This window comes from Diabrotica undecimpunctata, chromosome 6, assembly GCF_040954645.1.
Source record: "Diabrotica undecimpunctata isolate CICGRU chromosome 6, icDiaUnde3, whole genome shotgun sequence".
NCBI classification, from domain to species: domain Eukaryota; kingdom Metazoa; phylum Arthropoda; class Insecta; order Coleoptera; family Chrysomelidae; genus Diabrotica; species Diabrotica undecimpunctata.
In genome coordinates this window covers 10,251,966-10,273,927 of record NC_092808.1, presented here as the reverse complement: position 1 = coordinate 10,273,927, position 21,962 = coordinate 10,251,966, and the positions used below count along the sequence as shown (strand labels likewise).

The window sequence follows — 21,962 nt, the reverse complement described above, 5'->3', positions numbered from 1 at the left end:
ATAAATAACTTACGTAATAACTTTATACTTAAGGGTTACATATAGCTTATGATGGCAATATAACTTAAAACTAAACACACGATATGAAATCTTATACTGGTACATGCATCCACAGTAGAAAAGGACAAAATTAAATAGAAGGATTTTATTTTGTAATACTAACTATTACAACAAGAATCACCACATCAATCTTATACAAGTATTGTTGATGTCAGTAAGTATGTCTTTTTTATTTTTTTTTGAATAAACAAATAAAAATATTTTTTAAGTTTATTATTTTTTTCATTTTATTTTATTGACGATATAACTTTTTTGAATTATATAGGTAAGCATGTCAATTTTATTATTTTTGGTTATGTAATGATTTTTTACGTTTTATGATGAATTTAGATCCTTTATAAATCTCGAGTTAAGATTAATTGACGTCCACATTTTGAAGTTTAGCTGTATTCAGTATTGAATGTACAGTAGAGAATATGTCATCATCATCATCACTGGCTCGACAACCCTTTTTGGGTCTTGGCCTGTTCTAGGATTCTTCTCCATTCCGATCTGTTTCGTGCTTTTTTTCTCCAGTTTTTTATTTTTAAGGTTGTTATATCATTTTCTATTTGTTCTAAGTATCTCAGTTTCGGTCTTCCTCTTGTTCTTTTTCCTACTGGCATCTGTTTGAATATTTTGTTTGGTATTTCGCCTTCTTCCATTCTTTCTACATGTCCTATCCAACGCAGCCGTCCTATTTTGATGAATGTTATAATATCCGGATCCTGGTATATTTTGTATAGTTCAGAGTTGTATCATCTTCGCCATATTCCGTTTTCTTTTGTGCCCTTATATATGTGTCGCAAGATTTTTCTTTCGAAGGTGGCTAACAACGTTTCCTCTCTTTTAGTAAGTGTCCAGGTTTCTGAGCCATATGTGAGTACCGGTCTTATTAGGGTTTTACATATTTGGCATTTTGTCTTTCTTGCGACGTTATCTGATCTTAGGTGTCTAATTAGGCCATGGTAACATTTATTTGCAATAAATATTCGCCTCTTCACTTCCTCCGTAACGTTATTATCAGACGTGACTAGGGATCCCAAGTATATAAAGTTTTTTACCTCCTCTATGTTGTATTCTCCTATTGTTATATTTTGTGGCTGCCTTATTTCTGCGTTTTTTCTTACCTGCATATATTTTGTTTTGGTCTGATTGATTTTAAGACCACTATTTTGTGCAGCTCGTTCTATTTGGTTGTATGCCTCTATCATTTCTCTTCTTGATCTTGCGATTATGTCAACATCATCTGCAAATGCTAGTATTTGCACGCTTTTATTAATGATTGTTCCTCGTGTATTGACTGTTGTGTCCCTCAGTATTTTCTCGAGCACGATGTTGAATAAGATGCACGATAGAGCGTCTCCCTGGCGTAGTCCCTTTTTCACATCTATTGTTTCCGTTAATTCATTTTGTATCCGGATTCTACTTTCTACTTTTAGAGATTCTTTTATCAGTTCTATTAGTTGTGTTGGTATATTAAATTCTTTCATTGCTTTTATTAAGAATTCTCGGTTTATATTGTCATATGCGCTTTCAAAGTCTATGAAGAGATGATGGGTGTCGATCTTATATTCACTTGTTTTTTCGAGGATCTGTCGCAGAACAAATATCTGGTCTATTGTTGACTTCTGTCTACAGAAGCCACTTTGGTATTTGCCAACTATTTTTTCAGCGTGTGGTCTAAGTCTTTCATAAATGACATTGGACATTATTTTGTATGCTGCATTCAGCAGCGTGATTCCACGGTAGTTTCCACATTCTAACTGATTTCCTTTTTTATGTAGTGGTACAATAATACCGCTATTCCACTCCGTTGGTAGCTGTTTATTCGACCATATCTTTGTTATCAATTCATGTATTGTTTTTTGTAGTGCGTCTCCTCCTTCCTTTAGTAACTCCGATGCTATTTGATCCGATCCCGGTGCTTTATTGTTCTTTAATTTTTCTACTGCTGCTCTAATCTCGGCTATTGTTGGTGGAGTCTTTTCTCTGTTGTCTGCTTGGTCTAATGATATGTCAGGGGTCGTCTCTCTCCGATCTCCTTCAAACTTTTCCGTAAAATGTTCTGTCCATCTACTTAGTATCTCTTGCTGTTCTGTCAATATATTACCTTCCTTATCTCTACACATCGTTGTTCTCGGTTTGAAGTCTTTTCTGCTTTTGTTTAGTCTCTGATAAAATTTTCTTGTCTCTGTTGATTTACTTAGTTCTTGTAGTTCTTGAAGTTCTTTGTTCATATATTCTCTCTTTTTTCTTCGGTGAGTTTTTTTTTCTTCTTTGCGTAGTCGTTTATATTCTTCCTCTGCTTGTCGGGTTCTGTGCCCCTGTTGCATCAGTAAATATGCTCTGTTTTTTTTTGTCTGTGGTGATCTGACATTCTTCGTCAAACCAGTCATTCGTTCTTGTTTTTCTTTCTCTACCTTTTATGCCTAGTACTTCTTTAGCTGCCTCTTTTATGATGTCTCTGCATTCTTCCCACTCTTTATTTAGGTTTTCATGTGTTATTCTGTTTTCTAGTTTGTTGTTTATCTTTTCTTTATACTCTTTATTTTTGTTTGTTTCTTTGAGTCTTTCTACCTTGTATCGTTCATGTTTAGAGCCTCTTTCCTTTTTGATGTTTGAAATTCTAGCCCTTACCCTACTTTCGACCAGGTAGTGATCAGAATCCGCATTTGCCCCTCTTCTGGTGCGGACGTTTATTATATTCGATTGGTGTCTCGAGTCTACAATAACATGTGAGAGAATATGTATCCTGAGATTAAAAGGAATTTTGTAAATTATAGCTTTCTAAATTTACGTGCTCCTGCGAAAAAAAAGGACGACAATGTCAAGAAACGTTTTATGAAGAATTCGAAACTGCATATCATACATGCTCAAAGAATGATATCAAAATTATTTATGTTGACCAGAGTGCCAAAATGAAACAACAGAAAAAGAACAGCAATGCCTACTAACCATAGGAAATCACAGTCTTCATAAAATATCTAAAAATAATAGCATTAGATTAATAGACCTAGCAACTTCTCTAAATATACGGTTATTATAAAAATGCTTCCAGCGAAAAAACATCCATAAGGGAACATGGACATCTCTGGATGGGAACACAGTGAACCATAACAGAACATGTTATTATTGACTCTAATCCTTCTTTATAATTTTAAAATTTAAATATACCGAATAACAAAAAAAAAAGAAGTTTCTTGCGTCCTTTTTAATTTTGTCTGAAATAAGTTTTCAAAAATGGCGAAGGCTCCACTTTCTTCCACCAAAAATAACCAAAGATTCATTCTTTTTCCATTCTTGTCTCATGTCATTTCTCACATTTGATTACCGTAATTTTCATATATTACTGGTGGCAAATAAGATCATTTTTAACAAATTGCGTATAAAGAAATCGCGTTTTTACGACTTTCTGAGAGAGCTGCAGAAATTTTACAGATGGTGTAAATAACGGCAAATGAGCGTCCACCAAAATCCACAATCATCATCATTCTGGCTTTACAACCCTCCTCACGATTTTCTCTGCAGTCGTCCCTATCCATCTCCTTTCTCCACCAAGCACGTATTTCCATATTTCTCATGTCTTTATCGAGGAACCTTGTTGTGGGTCTTCCTCTTCTTCTCTGACCAATGGGTCTATCAAGGAGCGTTTTTCTAGCTGGGACATTTTGTTCATCGTTTCTTTACTTACTTGGTAAGACGAAACGCGTGCGTCGTTCGCTCACATGGCGGCGACTGGCACGGTATTCTTGAGCCAACGGCATGGAGTGACGTTCCGTTGCGTTGTGCCGTTCGTCGGTTTCGTGGTTCCGATGAGGCTTGCCTTTCGGATACCCGGCTAACGTTCGTGTGCTTCATTTCGAGCGTCAACTTACCTCCAGCCTGATTCAATTTGAGGACACTGCCAGGCGGGGAGTTTGATTGGGGCGATACATCTGTAAAAGAATAACGCAGGTGTCCTAAGGCCAGCTCAGCGAGGACAGAAACCTCGCGTGGAGCAAAAGGGCAAAAGCTGGCTTGATCCTGATGTTCAGAATGCATAGGGACTGCGAAAGCACGGCCTATCGATCCTTTTGGCTTGAAGAGTTTTCAGTAAGAGAAAACATCCTAACATGTTTTCATTATTTTCAAAGTCTCTGAACAATATGTTAGGACTGGGCGTATTATTGTTTTATAGAGTTTTATTTTTTTATTTCTTGATATATTTGTGGATTTAAGGAGATTAAGCCCTAAATAAAATCTGTTGGCTGTGAAATTCTGCGGTTTTTCTCTGCAGTAGCATCATTTTCAGTGTTAAGGAGCGCTCTCAGGTATACAAATTCGTTCACTGCTTCGATGACTATAACAAGTGGTCGTAGGATTTGTGGTTGCGTGCTTATTTTCATATACATCGTTTTGTTGGTGTTTACTATTAAACCCATTTTTGTAGTTGATTCCTTTAATGCTACATACGCCTCTCGTATAATAGCGTTTACGTTCTCCCAATCATATTGATATCATCAGCATAGGCCAGGATTTGCAAAAGTAGGAAATTCTTCTAGTACTCCTGCTTTATAGCCACGCCCTGTCTCGGAAAGCGGCAACCTTACGTTTAACCAATAAATAATACCATCCTTGAAGAGGCACAGAGCCTAAACAAGATAAAAACGGATCGATTATCTATTCCAGGTGATTTGTTTTTTTAACTGCATATTTTTTAACTTCAAGAATCGGCGGTGGTTCCTCTTCGCACTCGCCTGTTTTCCTTACCTCATCTCTTTTGTTTTCCAGGTTCTCTTCTTATTTCTCTATATTAAGTGCCTGGTTAAAGTATTCCACCCATCTATTCTATACATTTTTCCTTCTTGTTCTACAATACTACCAAGAAATATTACATTTTCATTCCGAAATATGCTAAAGTGTGAAAATTAGATCCATTTTATATTTCTTATTCATTGTGACTTTTATGAGAATTACATTTTTTATTTTCTTTGTGACGTTTTCAAAAAATTCTGAACAAGATTTTTAGGTTAGAGACAAGTTTTTTCAGTATTTTTGATATATTATATATCAGATTGTATATAGTGTTATATTATCAGATTTTATTTCAGTATTTTTAAAAACTATTTCCGAATTTTAGATCGAATCTTCAAAAATAAATTTAAAAATGTAATTTTTAGGATCTGGTGTACAGCGTACGAGTATATGGCAAAGAAGTTTTTTTATGACATACATAAACAAGGAGTTTGTTGTATTGTATATGATTTATTGTATGGAAATAAAGTGAATGTAGTCTGGTCAGCATATCTTGAGTTTTAAACAAGGTATCTCATACCTCTCGCAAATTTTCACCTCTAAAAGCCTCACCCTACCTCTCAAAATTCGACTTCTGAAATGTTATGTATTCCCGGTTTTGTTATATGGAATGGAGGCGTGGACAATGACCGCAACATTGATGAAAAAAGTAGAGGCCTTCGAAATGTGGGCTTACCAACGTGACCAACGAAGAGGTACTACGCCGGATAGGTAAAGAGAGAGAGGTAGAAATAAGTATAAAGAAAAGAAAGTTGGAATACTTGGGTCACGTTATGAGACATAATAAATATAGAGTACTACAACTGATCGTTCAAGGGAAAATAGACAGCAGAAGGGGTCCAGGGAGGAGAAGACATTCGTGGCTCCAAAACTTGCGGCAATGGTTCGGATTGTCATCTGCTGAACTATTCAGATCTGCCGTAAACAAAGTCAGAATAGCCATGTTGATTGCCAACGTTCGGAACGGACAAGGCACATAAAGAAGAAGAAGATCTCATACCTACGTTAGATAATTTATTCCGCAGTAAAATTAATCCTGAAATTTTTGAAAAACATTATGTTTCCAATATAATATTGTTACTATAAATTATACTACAGCTCTTCGTCGATAAATTTCTAATATTTTTAATCTAAAAGAATAAATTTGCTTCATACTTTTCGACGTAATGCATATTATAATGCTTTTTAATAACCTTTGGACCAATAGTTTACAGCTACATAAGTTTTATTATTATTCGTGTTAATATACGCAATGCAGATAATATTTTACAGCCTCATAATATTTTTAAATCTTTTATCTGTAGGATTACATGCACGCTTTTGTAATTTTTATCTCATAGTAAATAAATTCGGACGTGCTTTGTAGAGCTAAAATTCACAAAGGATTTTTGACGGATGAGGTGGCTTTAAACGTTATGTAAATAGGATATGTTTAGGATTCTTGAATTACTGACTTTTTTGTAAAATAAATAGTCTTTTATAAAAAATATAGGATGTGAAGAGGAAAATTAGGATATTTTTTATTAGCAAACTATAATTTTTTAAACGAATGTTCTGTTTAAAAGCGAATTCTAGTTTTTAGAAAAAAGGTTTTGAAAGAAAATCGAGAAAAGGATATAAAGTGACGTATTTCCTGAATTTATATTATACACTCAAAATAAATGAGGCCCACGTACCTTATTAAATTTTTGCAAAAAATGTAGCTGAAACAGTTTTTTTTTAATTGTAAATATTTAGATAGTCAAAATAATTTTTCTTAGGACTAGGCAACTACCCAGAGGATATCGTAAAGAGTGTGTCCCAATCATCATCATCATCATCATCCAGCCCCATTTTCACATCCATTGTTGGATATAGGCCTCCTCCAAACGTCTCCAGTTCTCTCTATCTCTAGCTGCTGCAATCCAGTTTGTTTCTATTCTCCTTAGGTCGTCGGTCCATCGGGTGGGTGGTCTGCCTCGACTTCGCTTGTCGGCTCTTGGTCTCCACTCCAATAATCTCTTCGTCCATCTTCCGTCTTCCATTCTAGCAACATGTCCAGCTCACCTCCACTTTTGTTTATTGATTCGCAGTATAATATCGTCTACGCCAGTTCGTCGGCGTATCTCCGCATTTCTCACGCGATATTTCAAGGTCAGGCCCAGCATTGATCTCTCCATTCGCCTTTGTGTTACCCTCAGTTTTTCGGCAGTAGCTTTCGTTAAAGTTAGGGTCTCTGCGCCGTAGGTCAAGACTGGAAAGATGCATTGGTTAAATGCCTTCCTTTTCAGGTGAATTGGGGTATTTGTTTTAAAAATGTCTCTCATCCTTCCATATGCTGCCCATCCCAACGTGATTCGTCTATTTAGCTCGCAGGTTTGGTTGTCTCTGGTTATTCTAATTTCATGACCCAAGTATGTGTATTTATCGATTAATTCTACCTTGTTGTTATTGATCTGTATCTCTTCGCTGGGAACCATATTGGTCATCATTTTGGTTTTCTCGAAATTTATCTCCAGCCCAGTTTCTTGTAGTATGTCATTCAGTTCTTGGAGCATGTCTTTGATCTCTCCCAGATTATTTGACAGAAGCACGATATCGTCCTCAAAACGTAGATGGTTTAATCTTTCTCCATCGATGGATATTCCTTTCTGTTGCCATGTTAGTTTTTTAGATGCATACTCAAGAACGGTAATGAACAGCTTTGGTGACATGGTATCACCTTGCCTGACTCCCCTTTTTATCTTTATTTTATTTATTTTATTAGTTGCTGAATGTAGACTTATGATTGTTGTGGCATTTTCATATATATTTTTAACTGTATTATAATATCTGTGGTCGACCCTGCAATCTTGTAGTGCTCTTAAGATGGACGGTAGTTCCACTGTATCAAACGCCTTTTTAAAGTCTACAAATATCAATGCCAAGGGACGGTTATATTCGTTAGTTTTTTCTATCAGAGTTTTAGGCACTGCAGGTGATCGTTTGTGCCGTAATTAGGGCGGAAACCGGCTTGTTCCCGAGGTTGGTAAAAATCCAGCTTTGTCTCTAATCCGTTCGTTATTATTAGGGTGTATAATTTATAAAGATGGTTAAGGTGTCCCAATATGGAATGAAAAATGTAGGAAATTGTATCAAGAATACAACGAAAGCCAAGACCGAGAAATTACGGACGAACTACTACACAGTTTGGATGCAGCCAGACGACAAAAATGTATGGAAACTGTTAAAAATTAGACTTTGGTAAATGAAGCGGAAAAGCATGGTTTTTACTTAAAAAACTTAATAGTAGCAGACTCCCAACTAGAGACAAAGTACCAGTAGCTCTCAATAGACTGGCCTCCCGCATTGTAGCAATCTCAAGAGCACCTAGAGACCGTGACCATACCACCAAAATAAAACAAGAACTAAAAATACTAAAGTCTGCATGCCCGCCTACATGCAAATACTCTGACAAGTTTACTTCAGAAGAAATTATTTCAGCAACATCAGTAATTAAGTCTGGAAAGGTACCCGGCTCCAATAAAATCCATCCAGAATTTTTACTCCGTTGTGACAAATATGCTAGGAAGTGGCTGGCTGATTTCTATATAGTTCATCATGTGCTATCAAGTTCTTTTTCTTCATGTGCTATAACCATTGCAGTGGTTGGTAATCACCACAGCCACTATAAATTTGTAAAAAACTGCTCTAAAGGTTTGTTTTAAGCTACAACAGTATGATTTTTTAGGTTTATAAGTCATTGTATTTCTTGTTTTTCTACACTCGTTCTACACTTTTTTTGCCTTCGAACATTAGCTGTAAGTTGTCGTATCTTTCTCGACACATGATATATCTAAGATATTGCAATTTTCTTTCACTTATTGTCCTTTCAACTTATTTTTGTTAATTAATTCTTAACAATCTAACGTACTTTAGACATGGAAAGAAGGATAGATAATATCGAACAAGAAAGGGAGAAAACAAGACCCTAATAATAACAGAGAAATACCAAATTCACGATAGACAACAATTTTTGTATAATCCGAGTAAAAGAAAAAAGGCTTTCAAGAGCATAAGAATCAAGACGTCCAGTTGGTAGGTGTCTAAAACGTTGGTATGTCAGTCAGGTTACAAGATAGCAGATGACAAAAATGACAGGGCCTCGTTCTATTTCAAGAATAACAAGAAGAAATTATAGGCAATTGAGAAACAAGACATTCTTTATTATATAGATGTGAATATAATACTGAATTCAACGTTGGATAATTTTGGTTTTTTGAAAAACCATTTTCTACCTTCATATACAGGGTAGCAAAGAGGAAAGCAAAGCGCGCTGTAGCTACCGCTAAGGAAAGATCATCTGCACAGCTGTATGAAGACTTGGAAACACTTGAGGAGATGAAACGGTTATACAGCATTGCTAAAGCAAGGGACAAGTTATCAAAGGACTTGAAATACGTGCTACAGATTAAGAGTGTGAATGAAAGAGTGTTAAGAACCGATGTTAAAATAAAGCAAAAATGGTATAAGTACTTTAAAAAGTTGCTAAAGAAAGAACACCAGAGGAGAGACAGAGGATGCGGGATCCCAAATGAGAATATAATACCGGGGATAGAGAGAGATTAAGTTTTCAAGGCGTTAAATAGGATTAAGGATATAAATAGGATGAAGGCGTTAAATAGGAAGTAAGGCAGTAGGACCTGATAAAATACTTGTGGAGGTTTATATAAAGATAAAGAGAGCATTGAGAACTGTAAGAACTATAGAGGGATAAAGTTAATGATTGATATTGATAGGAGAAGGACAGTGTGGATTATGTCAGAAGAGTAAGGGAGGGGGCTCATTGATCAAAGCTCTTTGCTGATGATATCGTGTCGGTACAGAAGAGCACATAATTATTTGAGGAGAAGTTGGAGGGTTAGAGAAGGAAGGAATGGTTGGGGACATATAAAACTAGAACAAGTAGGAGAATTTAAACACCTTGACTCCTATATAACGAAAAATAGGACACGAGATCCAAAAATTACCCAAAGGATAGAGGCTGGTAGGTTTAACTGAAAGCAAATGAGCGAGATACTCTGTGGTGGATCAATCTGGGAAGGGTTGAAAGGAAAAATATACGAGAATGTGGTACGACCTGCGTTGGTGTACAGCGATGAAGTGTGGGCTGTAAAGAAGATTCAGGAAACGAAGATGAAGTTAACTGAAATAAAAATGTTATGGTGGATGTTGGGTAAAATTAGAAGGGCCAGTATCATGAACGACTTGATCAGGAAAAGAGCTGCGGCCGAGAGTGCAATCTCAAAAAAAAATTCAAGAACAAAGATTTCAATGGTTTGGTCATGTCAAATGTAGAAATGAAAACTATGTGAAACGAAGGATAGAGCTGAAGAGAAAAAGGTTCAGACAAAGAAGACCCAAAGGACAGAAATGAGTGACGACGAAGATTAAGGAACAGCGAACGCTGTCAATATAAAAGCTGCAGAGAAGAAAAAGAAGGAAAGGAACAAGACGAAAAACTATTTTCTTGGTGGCGCTTCAGCAGGGTCATTGGCATTGCAAGTAAACCTCTTCTCGATAACAATAAAATGCTAACTTAACCAAGCTAAATTAAGTTTTAGGCGCTTTATTTATTGTTTAATAACTTATGTCATCTCAACCATGAATGTTCAATTTATGTGTAGAAATGAAATAAAGAATTTGTTAAATATATAGCGTAGAAAAAATTGGTTCAAACAAAAAAAGGGAGGTTAGGTATTTTTAAAGGTTATATGGATACTCGCTTCTAATAAAATATAAATATTTTTCAATATACATCCCACTTTACTGGAAGTATTCAGTTGCTACACAAAAAAATATTTCTAATTCTTAAAACAGCGAAACACATGCATAGTCACGTACCCAAAAACCGTTTTCCTACTTCTGGATAAGCGTCATGCAGATCCTGGATCAAGTCGTCATAATCGTACGTGTTTTGATAGACCGGTGAATAATTTTCGTTCCCATTTTCATAATAATAATCCGCTTCCCTCTTTCCTCTCTTCGATTCTCCCGATGCTCCTTTGTCTTCCGACAATGGCTGCTTGTAGCCGGTTAGATTGTCTGGAGATTGTTTACTAATTGTATTAGAGGCTCCAGCTTCTGCAATTTAATGAATAAGGACGTTATAAAAGATTCTCGTTAAGTTTCTTTATCGTGTTGTAAGATTTAAGGATTAAATAGGTGTTTGTTCTTTAGATATAGATAGACCGTTAATGTTATTTACGACAAATATTGCACAATGTGGAAAGTTTTAAAGCTGCTTGGGGAAGTTTACCTGTTAATCAGATTTGGTAGATTTAGTAGAAATAGTAAGGATGCACAGGATGTTTTGGAGCTTAAATGGCTAGTTCAAAAAGTCTCGTAGTTAATAACGAAAAGTTGATAGCCTGTTACAGAAAAATTCTTAGAAATGACTACAGCTTTTACAAGCGAACAAGCAAACCCTACTTTTACGTCTACGTCATGATCTCTAGGCAATGCATAGAATATAAGGGGTATGCTTAATGTATCTAAAGAAAAAGGGCGTAAACCGAGTCTTCGACAGCGTAAAACTGGAACAAATCGACTAAGAGAACAGAAAATTCCGGTTCTTTAAGTTGCGCTAAAAACCCTATTCAATAAAAAATACAATAGTGTTATCTACATATTCGATATTGTCCAATCAGTATCTGTTTAGTAGAATGCCTTTTTCAATTTCGAATAGCATCGCTAAATATTCTTTTAAAGTAGAGATTGAAGATTAGATGAGACAAAATATAGCCTTACCTGACTCCACGCATGATTTTTATGGTGTATTTTGTTAGAAGTCACCTAAATAGACAGTATTTTTTGGACAATGTTTTAAAATACGCAATGGTTTGTTTGTTTTTCAGCCGTGGGCCTACACACCTTCTTGAATATTAATAACAAATGAAATAAATAAATTATTATAAACAAAAAGTTTAGTTTGCTATAAAATGTAAATTTATCTCTGAATTTTTTGTAACATTTTTTACAATTGTTTAATATGAGATTACGAATTACTTACCAACTTTTTCCTGTGAGTTTGGGCTTCGTTTGTACTGCATATGCTTAAGAAGGTCTCCAGATTTGGCCAAACTGCTTAAGGACCTTTTACCGTTAAATGGTAAATCGTAGCTCCGAGCCAAACTACCAATATGTCTTTTATCGGAGAGGTTCTCCAGTAGGCCTTGGAGTTCCCTCCTTAAGCGTAAGTCTCCATTTCTGGCTAAAGACTCTATACCTGAAATTAACGGTGTTCGGTAAGTATCACAAATTTTAAGTAATGGCTTTATAAATAAATAAAATTTGGTTTTATTTTATCAAGGCAAATCCGCATAAATTACTAGGAGTGATTAACGGGATAAAAATAGTAAGCTACTGAAGTGTACAAATGAAGCTCAGCAATGGACTGCCGCACGGATCTCTTTTGTCACGCTTACTGTTTAATTTACACTGTTACGATAAATTATGAGTCATATTAAAAACCTGTAAACATTTTGTTTATTCTCACTTTTGTTCTAGTATTTTCGAGACAATTCAAAGGTCAACACAGCTGCGAGCCGCTATAAAATCAGTCTGGCTTCCACGGTATTCGAGAAGGGTCAACATCCATCTGCTTCGAAGGAATTCCAGAACTAACGGCTGTGGGATATATATATATATATATATATATATATATATATATATATATATATATATATATATATATATATATATATATATATATATATATATATATATATATATATATATAGCGGAACTTTCATTGTATGTTTTGGCATAGCGTTTGAGACAGTAAGACTTAAATATGTAATCCATCTTCTGTATAATAGAGAAGTTTACCTAAATATTATAAAAACTATCGAAAACATATATCAAAACAACAAAATGGAAGATCAGAATAGATGGACAACTTAGAGAACCTATAGAAATAGACAGCGGAATTAGACAATGAGATTCATTGAGCCCCATGCTCTTCAAATTGATTATGGATAAAATCATCAAAAGTTTTAACAAAGGAAGAGGATACAGAATGTAAAACAAAGAAATAAAAATACTCTGTTACACAGACGACGCAATATTGACAGCCCAAGATGAAGATAGTCTACAAAGACTGGTCCGCAGCTTTCAGATAAGAGCAAAAGAATTTAATACGATAATTTCATCTCAGAAAACTTAAACAATAGTAGTCAGCAAAGAACCAACCAGATGTAAAATAGAAATTGATGGATATAACTTAAAATTAAATATGTGAAAGATCATATAAATATCTCGATCATTAAAACTTTTATCAATTAATTGTTCAAATTTTTTTCTATCGTTGTCCACACAAAGATGTAATCTTTCGCGCGTAGACATAACAGCTGCTTCAATCTCAGCTGTTGATATAGTATTTATTGCGTTTATAATGCGATGTTTCATGTCGTCTTGCGTGGTTGGTCGAGTTTGGTACACTAAGTCCTTCAATCTTCCCCACAGATAAAAGTCCAGACATGTTAAGTCTGGAGATCTAGCTGGCCATGAAAATATACTTCCCCTTCCAATCTATTTATTGGATAACTTACATACAAATAATCTCGAACTCGTCTGGAAAAGTGCGCAGGACACCCGTCATATTGTAATATCATATCTCTTCCTGGTTGTAAGGAAATATCTTCCAATAAAACAGGCAACTGATTTTCCAGAAAATCCAAATATATTTTGCCATTTAAAGTTTTATCAAGAAAATATGGACTTACGATCTTTCCATCAACTATACCACAGCAAACATTAAGACTCCATCTACCTAGAACCTGCATCTCATGTATCCAGTGCGGATTTTCTTCAGCCCAATAATGCATATTATGCAGATTAACACCACTCGCACTATTAAACGTAGCCTCGTCTGTCCACAAAATCTTTGACATGATATGCGGTTGATCTTCTAGCAGACCTAACATCCAATTGCAGTAATCCAGCCTTGCATTAAAATCTCTCTCATGTAAAGCTTCGTGGAGAACTATATGATAAGGATGCAGTCTAAAAAACAGAACAATAAATATTGGTGAAAAATAAACCACTATATTTACTAAAACCCAAAAAATATTGAAAAATCCACAATTATTTCACAAGATAAATCGTGCATAAGTATTTTTAAGAAATGGATAAAAGGATAAAAGCGCCGTGTTGCCGTTTTTATCTGAATATTAAAATAACAGTTGAATCTAAAGTTTAAAGGAAATTCCAATTTGTAATGTTTTAAAATCCTTAGAATAGTAGTTTTAGGTATATTTAATTCTATAGACATTTGCCGACTACTTATAATGCAAGAACATTGATTGAATTATCTTCGGTCATACCTCTACTACGTCGTTTAAAACAAGGACGATGAAAGCTACCAGTTTCTCTTAATCTTCTTGCCTTTCTTTCAAATACTTCTTTGCCATAATGTCTCTTGTCAGGATATCTTACAGAATATATACGTGAGGCAATAGCGGCATTTTGGTGACATTCGAAATAAACTCCAATCATATCATACAATTCTGCATTTGATATACTCATCACGAATTATTAGTACTGATAATTAATTACTAATATTACCAATATTGATATCTATTGAAAAAAGTGCAATCTTCAATTCGAATTATAATATAACACTTCTTAACAATGTTTTGACTGCTGTCAATAAATAAACAATATTAACTCCCCGTCAAATTTGTTGTCGTAGCCTACTGAGTTTCGAAAACACTATTTTTAATCATATGAAATAACAATGGTCAAAATAGGTATCAACATTAAGATTCTTCTGCTATAATAAAAATTAAAAGTACCTACTGACTTATTTTTTAATTTAATTTATAATACAGGGTGAGTCAATACTATACTATTGCTTATGTTTATGCGTTTTTATTCATATCTGGAGTTCGACAAAAGATATTAACATGCGGTTTGCGCCATTTTGTTACGAATTTAATCCAGTTCCATTATAATTTACAATAAATAGGTGTTTCCATTAAACATATTGAAGAAAAATTTTAATTTTTTCTATTCGAAAGTACCCTCTACCTATGACAATTAAAACTAAATGCAATTATTTTATAGTAGATGTAAATTAATTCATCCACACTCTTTCTAATGACACTAATTTCGTTAAAATCGGTTGATCCAAACCAAAGTTATAGGTATTTATCCACAAATACTTTCCCACTCTCCCCCACCCTTTATTTGAAAAAATAAAAAATAAGTACTTGATCAACTTTGTGTAGAATTTAGGCCTCTTTCTAGTTTACTTATTTAACACTTGGGAATAATTGGACATATTTCCCAAAAAACTGGTTTTCAAAGTTTTCACAGGTTACGCTCCCTAGCGGTTAATCCAGAAACTTGAAAGTTATTTCCAGCGATTTCTCTTGGCCACTTTTACTAAGAAATTTTTTCTCCTAAAGTTATAACATGAATAGTTTCTGATATATAGCCGAGAGATCGGCTTATTGGACCACCCGGTACAAATCCGTTGCTAATAACCATGGACGTATAAACACAGATGGACTCAGTTATTTACATAAAAATGTGAAGCCAAAATTATTTGACTAGGTCACATTCTCAGCACCTTCAAATGTTGTCCCGTTTTTTTATTAAAATATCTTATTTACGTATCGCTAAAAATATTACTATATTTATTTTATACTCTACAGGTGCTATCAAACCAAAATAATAATTTATTACTTATATTAATATATTTAATTGTAATTAAAACATCAAGTGCATTTTATATGCAGAAGCACTGAAAACTATTTATTAATGGCAACGGTGTTTACATTTCTCTGTCTTATGGCTGTACGTCAAACTTCAAATGCTGTTCCATGTCATGTCCATGTTTGTTTACTTTTTACCCAAGATGAGGAAAAGTTGTTTTTCGATATTTTGGCTGTATTTTAAGTGATATTTGTAAATAGTGAAATAAACATATTATAATAATGGTGCTACAGTATTGCATTTGCAAAAAAACGAAATATTTACATCCCAATGTCTCATTTAATTTGTAAGTGCTGTTTGTTTACATTATTTAAGATGAGGAACTGAGGAAGCCTGTTTGTTTACATTTTAAAATATGTCTTTCATAGGCGTACCATTGGGTTTATTCATATTCATTAATGTATTGAACAAGATATTAGTTCATGAAATTAGTATAGACATTTTTAAATTGTAAGTAGACATCATCTGATTAAAAAGATCTGTTTAGTAGCGTTTTAATTTAATATTTCTCATGAATTCAAATAAATTAGTGAAATGAATAAAACTCATATATTTTTCGATGTAGGTTTCCAAATAATATTGATTAATGATGAAACTTACTCTAAACTTCAACAGAGAAAACAGTATAAAAACCTTTCAAAAGCATCCTTTTTGGTTATTAAAACATGTGAGGAAGCTGAAAAATATTTCAGATTTTTTAATAAAACTATAAATATCTACAACAGACGAGTTAAAAACCTTATGAATATTTTGATTAATAAAACCATACAAAATGTCCCAAAATAAATTTATGAGCATTTTGGTGACCATATGTATGATGAAGATGCAATCGATGGTCACTCTATGCAACTTTTAAAATTGGTTCTTGAGAAATATTTTAAAATTGGAATTCATCATGAAACGAGGACTACTTTAGATGCTAACACCGTGCGCATAAGAAGCGTTCTTACTAAGACTTTTATTTCGCAATCAATAAAAATTTATTTCTGTACCAACGTCTTCTATTATGTCTATTTACCATTTTTACTTTAATATTTCTGTTCGCTAAATAGCTTTCCAATAATTTATACATTTTCACGCCTACTTTTTAATAAAAAGGTATATTTGCAAATAATTTTATGTCAAATGTCAGCAAGAGCTTTGGAATGATCAATAAATATTTTTGTAGCAGAAACCCTTACTACGAGGAATCTATTCATATTGTATTAAAGCAAATTTGTCACAATTTGAAAAAATATGTTTTAATACATTATCAATAAATATAGGTATGTACTTAAATTTGACAAATGTATATTTTTTAATTGTTTTTTTTATCGTAGGATTATTTGATACCTATTAAAAAATTAACTTGAGCTCAACTATATTTTATTGTAATAATTTTAAAGCAAATAAAATTGTATTTTATTTTTTCTATAAAAACGTGTTTTTATACATTATTACTACTTCCAATTATTAACGTCTGAATAATTATCCCCGCGAGTAAAAATTCAAGCACGCTTATGCTCATTGAGGAAGTATCACAGTCTATCGATACCCGTTTTACTCCCCTTTACCCTCTTGTCCAGGAATATCGAAGCTTCAAAACAGTGTGTGTTTAAGGTATCTTATTGCTGTGTCCATCTATGTTTATACGACCATGCTAATAACCATCGTTACCAAATGTAAACATTTCAAAATAATAAGCTGAATGAGCCATGTTCTAAAAATCCCACTAAAAATAAATAATTGTCGAGTGTAACTTTATTTACATTTTAAATCGTCATTTTTTATGTGGTTCAGTGTAGTTTAAGCGGTTAACTGTAATAATTATATGGTAAATCCAAATTAAAATAGACTAAAATAAAATGAACTGTAGTTCAAATCTAAAAATAATTGTGACTTACTACATTACGAACATACATCATCTAAAGCAATTTCTAGAAACTGGTTTTTTAGTTATTTGAGCTTTCCCAGTGTATCGGTCTCACGCTTCATCAAGCGAAAATATATCTCCTGATTGATATTTCTGGACTAGAAAAGGCCCTAAGCTGTATTCTATACAATTTCCGAAACCTACTTCCGGTTTTCAACCTCATTTATCGAATTGGGTTTTAAAATAAAAGAAGACGGTATTAACTTCAGTTGTTTGAGATAAGTTGTGACGTTTGGTTAATCGGTTTGTGAGAGAAATCACTAAAAATCGGTCTGCAAAACGCCTACTTTCAGTCTGGTGCAATATTTATCTTTTGATTTTAAAGATTTATTTGGGAATTTATCGCATTAAATTTATATTGTACAGCATATCTATTACAAATTATAATTTTACACATTCCCTGCTGACTTTTTTCGAGAGGTGTTACCCAGGAGCGGCAATAACTATTTTGTAATTGATATTAAAATATATACTAATATTAAATTAATTAAATAAAGTGTATATTTATTTGAAGACACAAGTGCATAAAGGATCTAGGTAACATTTTTTAAAAAAATCAGTTTTTAGGCTCAGTAGGTCTGTTTTAACCCCTAAATTTGCTTCATAAGATTTATTTGGCTTAAAAACGTTTAGCAACGATTTATTTAGGGGATAAAGGATCTATGTACCAAGCAATATTTTATTACAAAAGTGCATAAAAGATCCATGTGCTCAATATTGTACATAGATCTTTTATGTCTGACCAAACGGATTGCTGTTGTCATGTCATGTTACATAGATCCCTAAAGTTAGGTTATGTTGTTCTTTACATCTAAAATCGTACTGTGTACTTTTATAGTGAAAATAGTGAAATAAGTTGCGAAAATGTCAGCAAGAAGTAGACTTTTACTTTTTCTGGGACAAAAACAGTATGAAGGTATGTTGAATTAATAATAAATCTTGTTTTTTACTGAAATATGCTTCTTAATATTAATTTGAGGTTAAGAGTTTACCGGAACGGTAACAAAATACCTGCATAAAACTTGTTTTGAGCAATGTTTTTATTATTTAAACATTGTAGAACAACTGGATCAGATAAAAAGAGATTAAGCATAACTTTATTGTCGTAGATATTGCCGAAACTTTACCTGAACAAGATAAAACTCCACCAAGAATCGAGAATATCCTGCATGAAAAGCAGATATCTTCACCGGAGTTGCAAGATACATTTAACGGTAAATATTCATTCTAAAATTAAATTGTTTAAATTGTTTTGGTCTACAGATAAAAATTATAAAGTAACCTACCTACCCTATATGTTTAAACAAAATTTTAAATTGTAGATTCTATATCTGAAGATGAAGTAATTTCTCCAGAATATACTTCAGACGACTACAATCCAGATAGTACTGATTCGAGCGAAAGTTTTGAAGATTCTCATTGTGAGGATGAAAGTCATCCCATATCAGTACCACATGTCATAGCAGAAGATTCAGTTTTACTTATAACTCAACATGAAAATACTGAAAATCTATTGGACAGGAAGGAAAGTGTTTTAATATCTAGACATAATGTTCAGAGAAAGGTATTCAATTTGCCAGAAAAAAAAACAAGAATAAGGAAACGCCGTCCTGAAACATGGAAGAAGAATAAGACTGCCTTAGCGAGACAGAGAGGTGAGACATACATGTCATTAAAAAGTAAAAAAGAGATGCCAAGCAAAAATCCCGAATTAGGATCTTTACGCAAAAAAGAAAATTGCAAAAAGAAATGTGATGAGCAATTTAACAAGTTTGATAGGGAAACAATATTTTGTAAGTTTTACGCATTAGATAGCTCATTACTTTTTAAATCTGTTTCGATTATGCCAGTTAATCGCCATAGAAAAAACATTAGTAAAAATAAATCATATACATTTGGTTACACAATAACGTGTCAGACACGTATCAAAACTGTCTGCAAGACTGCCTTTATCTCCCTTTACCAAATATCAAATAAAAAGGTGCAACTCATTCAGAATCAATTAAAATCAGGGACAACTCCTTCACCAGATAAAAGGGGGCATCATAATTCTAGACCAAATAAAATAGAAAAAGATGTGGTTGATGCTGTAAAAGGACACATTCTTTCTTTTCCTGCAGAACAGTCACACTATTCGCGAAACAAAAATGCCAATAAAATGTATTTGTCTCCCTTGTTAAATATAACAAATGCATGAATTGTATCAAGAATATGTTCAAGAAACTAAGATGGACAAATGGTTTTTGGTTTCAAAAAGTTTTTATACGCACATTTTCTCATCAGAATTTAATTTGTCTTTTGACCAGCCCAAAAGTGATAAATGCAGTATGTGCGATGCAAATTTAGGGGATGAGATCCACAAAGAAAAATTTAAATTTGCTTTTGAGCAACAAAAAGTCGATAGAGAACGGGCACATAATAATAAAGAAATATGCTATTTAACCATGGACCTACAACAGACCATGCCTTTACCACGCCTTACTACTTCTAAGGCATTTTATTTGAGGCAGATGTGGTTCTATAATTTTGGAATCCACTCAATAACGTCAGAGGGTGATAAAGCCTACTTTTTTAATTGGACCGAAGATGTAGCAACGAAGGGCAGTCTTGAAGTTGGCAGTAGCTTGCAGCCATTTGTTCAACTTTTAACAAGCAGAAAGAAAGAAATAAACCATCTTCTCATATGGTCTGACTCGTGTGCAGGGCAGAACAAAAATTTTAACCTAATATGCCTATATCAGTACTTAATTTTAAAGGAATACGTGAAGATAATAGACCATAAATTTCCAGAAGTAGGGCATTCCTTTTTAGATTCTGATAGAGATTTTGGAATAATTGAAAAGAAATTACGAAAAGTTGAGACCATATATGCCGCAGATCAATATAGAGATATTATAAGAGAATCAAGGAAAAAAGGTTCTGTTATTATAAATATGACCGACCATTTTAAAAATATAGCAGACATAGAAAATAAATTACACTTATTAAATAGAAAAAAAAATTGCTGTGGAGATAAAATAAATTTTAGAGATGATATCAAATGGATACGTGTGGATAGCTACGGTGAATATTACTACAAAAACTCCTTAGACCCAAACACGCCGTTCTTAAAAGTGGATATAATAAAAAATGTAAGGGCGAATTCAGGAGAAAGTTTTGTATTAGAAGTTATACCAAACAAAACAAATACTCTGTCCGTTGAAAAAATTAATAATTTAAAACAACAACTTTGTTTTATATAGGAAACTTATAGACATTTTTATACTCGTCTATGGGAAAATAAAGAAGGCACAGAAATCGAAAATGAAATAAATAAAAAAATAAAAAAAAGAAGAACGAATTAGAGATAACATTTGGTTTTACATCGTTTTATTGTTTCTTGTATCCTTTATGCATTTTGAATTAAAAATGTTTGCCTAAGTTACTTAGGGAATAAAGGATTTATGTACATTTATAATTAAATATTTTTCTTTAGTTGTGAATTATTATTGTTAAATTATCATTATTAAAAAGTGTACTTTAAGGTCTAAGTTTCTTCAAAATTGTATCATTCTATTAATAAAAAAGTTCTAATTAAAAAACTTTGAATTCATTTTACTTGAAAAGTTGTTTAGGTTACATAGATCCTTTATGCACTTGTGTCTTCATTTATAACATGTGATTTGAATTTTTGACTCCGATGGGAGTCATGCGCACCTGGCTAAGAATTTCTAGTCTATCGCTGACTGACTCCGATCGGCACAAGGTAAATTGGAACGTTTTTCTAGAAAAATAATTATATAACGGAATTTTAGAAGAAACAAGTTTATTTATTCTGTAAAATACAGAAAGGTTCACACATTGATTTGGTTTTGATTCACATTCAGCAATTTCAAAGTATTCAATACAAAATCCGGGTTGATCAGGGCATTTTTCGCATTGATATATTGTCTGATTTCTAAGTTTGTTTTCGGAGCATATTTTGCAACGCTTTCTCTTTGCTCGTCCCTTATTAACCATAGGAAATTTTGAAATACTATGTCTGAAGGCAGGAATACTTCTTGTTTTTCATAATTTGAAAAGCCCGGCATACTTTCCGCCATTTTGATTCACGAAACTACCACAGCAAAGAACTGATAAAATTTTTTGACACTTTAAGTCCTCATTCACACCCTGACAAATATTAAATAACGTCGGCGTCATACTTAGTAAAATATACCGTCTTAAAAATCAACGGGTTGCTGTCCCCGATCGGAGTCATGTACACCTAGCAAAGGACCACTTTGACTCCAATTGGAGTCATGCGCAGCATGAAGTGTTAAAAAAAATATATGGGGATTCTTTTTCTTCTCGTGCTTTCACCATTGTAGGGCTGTGTTTCTAAAAAATAAGAAATTTTCAGTTTTGACAAAAAAAAATTTTAATTTAAATAATTTTAAAAATGAGCAGTCCAATATGCGCTATAGATAAAGGGTTAAAAGACGAAGCGATTTGC

The 21,962-nt window shown here is 33.3% G+C and overlaps 1 protein-coding gene across 2 annotated transcripts in view; it reads right to left on the bottom strand.

The window, feature by feature from the left end:
* Nplp1 (Neuropeptide-like precursor 1) overlaps positions 1 to 21,962 on the bottom strand; it is a 134,493-nt gene that overhangs the window by 12,365 nt on the left and 100,166 nt on the right. For both annotated transcript variants that reach the window (XM_072534191.1, XM_072534192.1), the window contains exons 4-5: positions 11,867 to 12,082; positions 10,699 to 10,938 (exon numbers count right to left, since the gene is read on the bottom strand). In XM_072534191.1, coding sequence (XP_072390292.1) covers positions 10,699 to 10,938; positions 11,867 to 12,082 — 456 coding nt within the window. The remainder of the gene's footprint in view (positions 1 to 10,698; positions 10,939 to 11,866; positions 12,083 to 21,962) is intronic.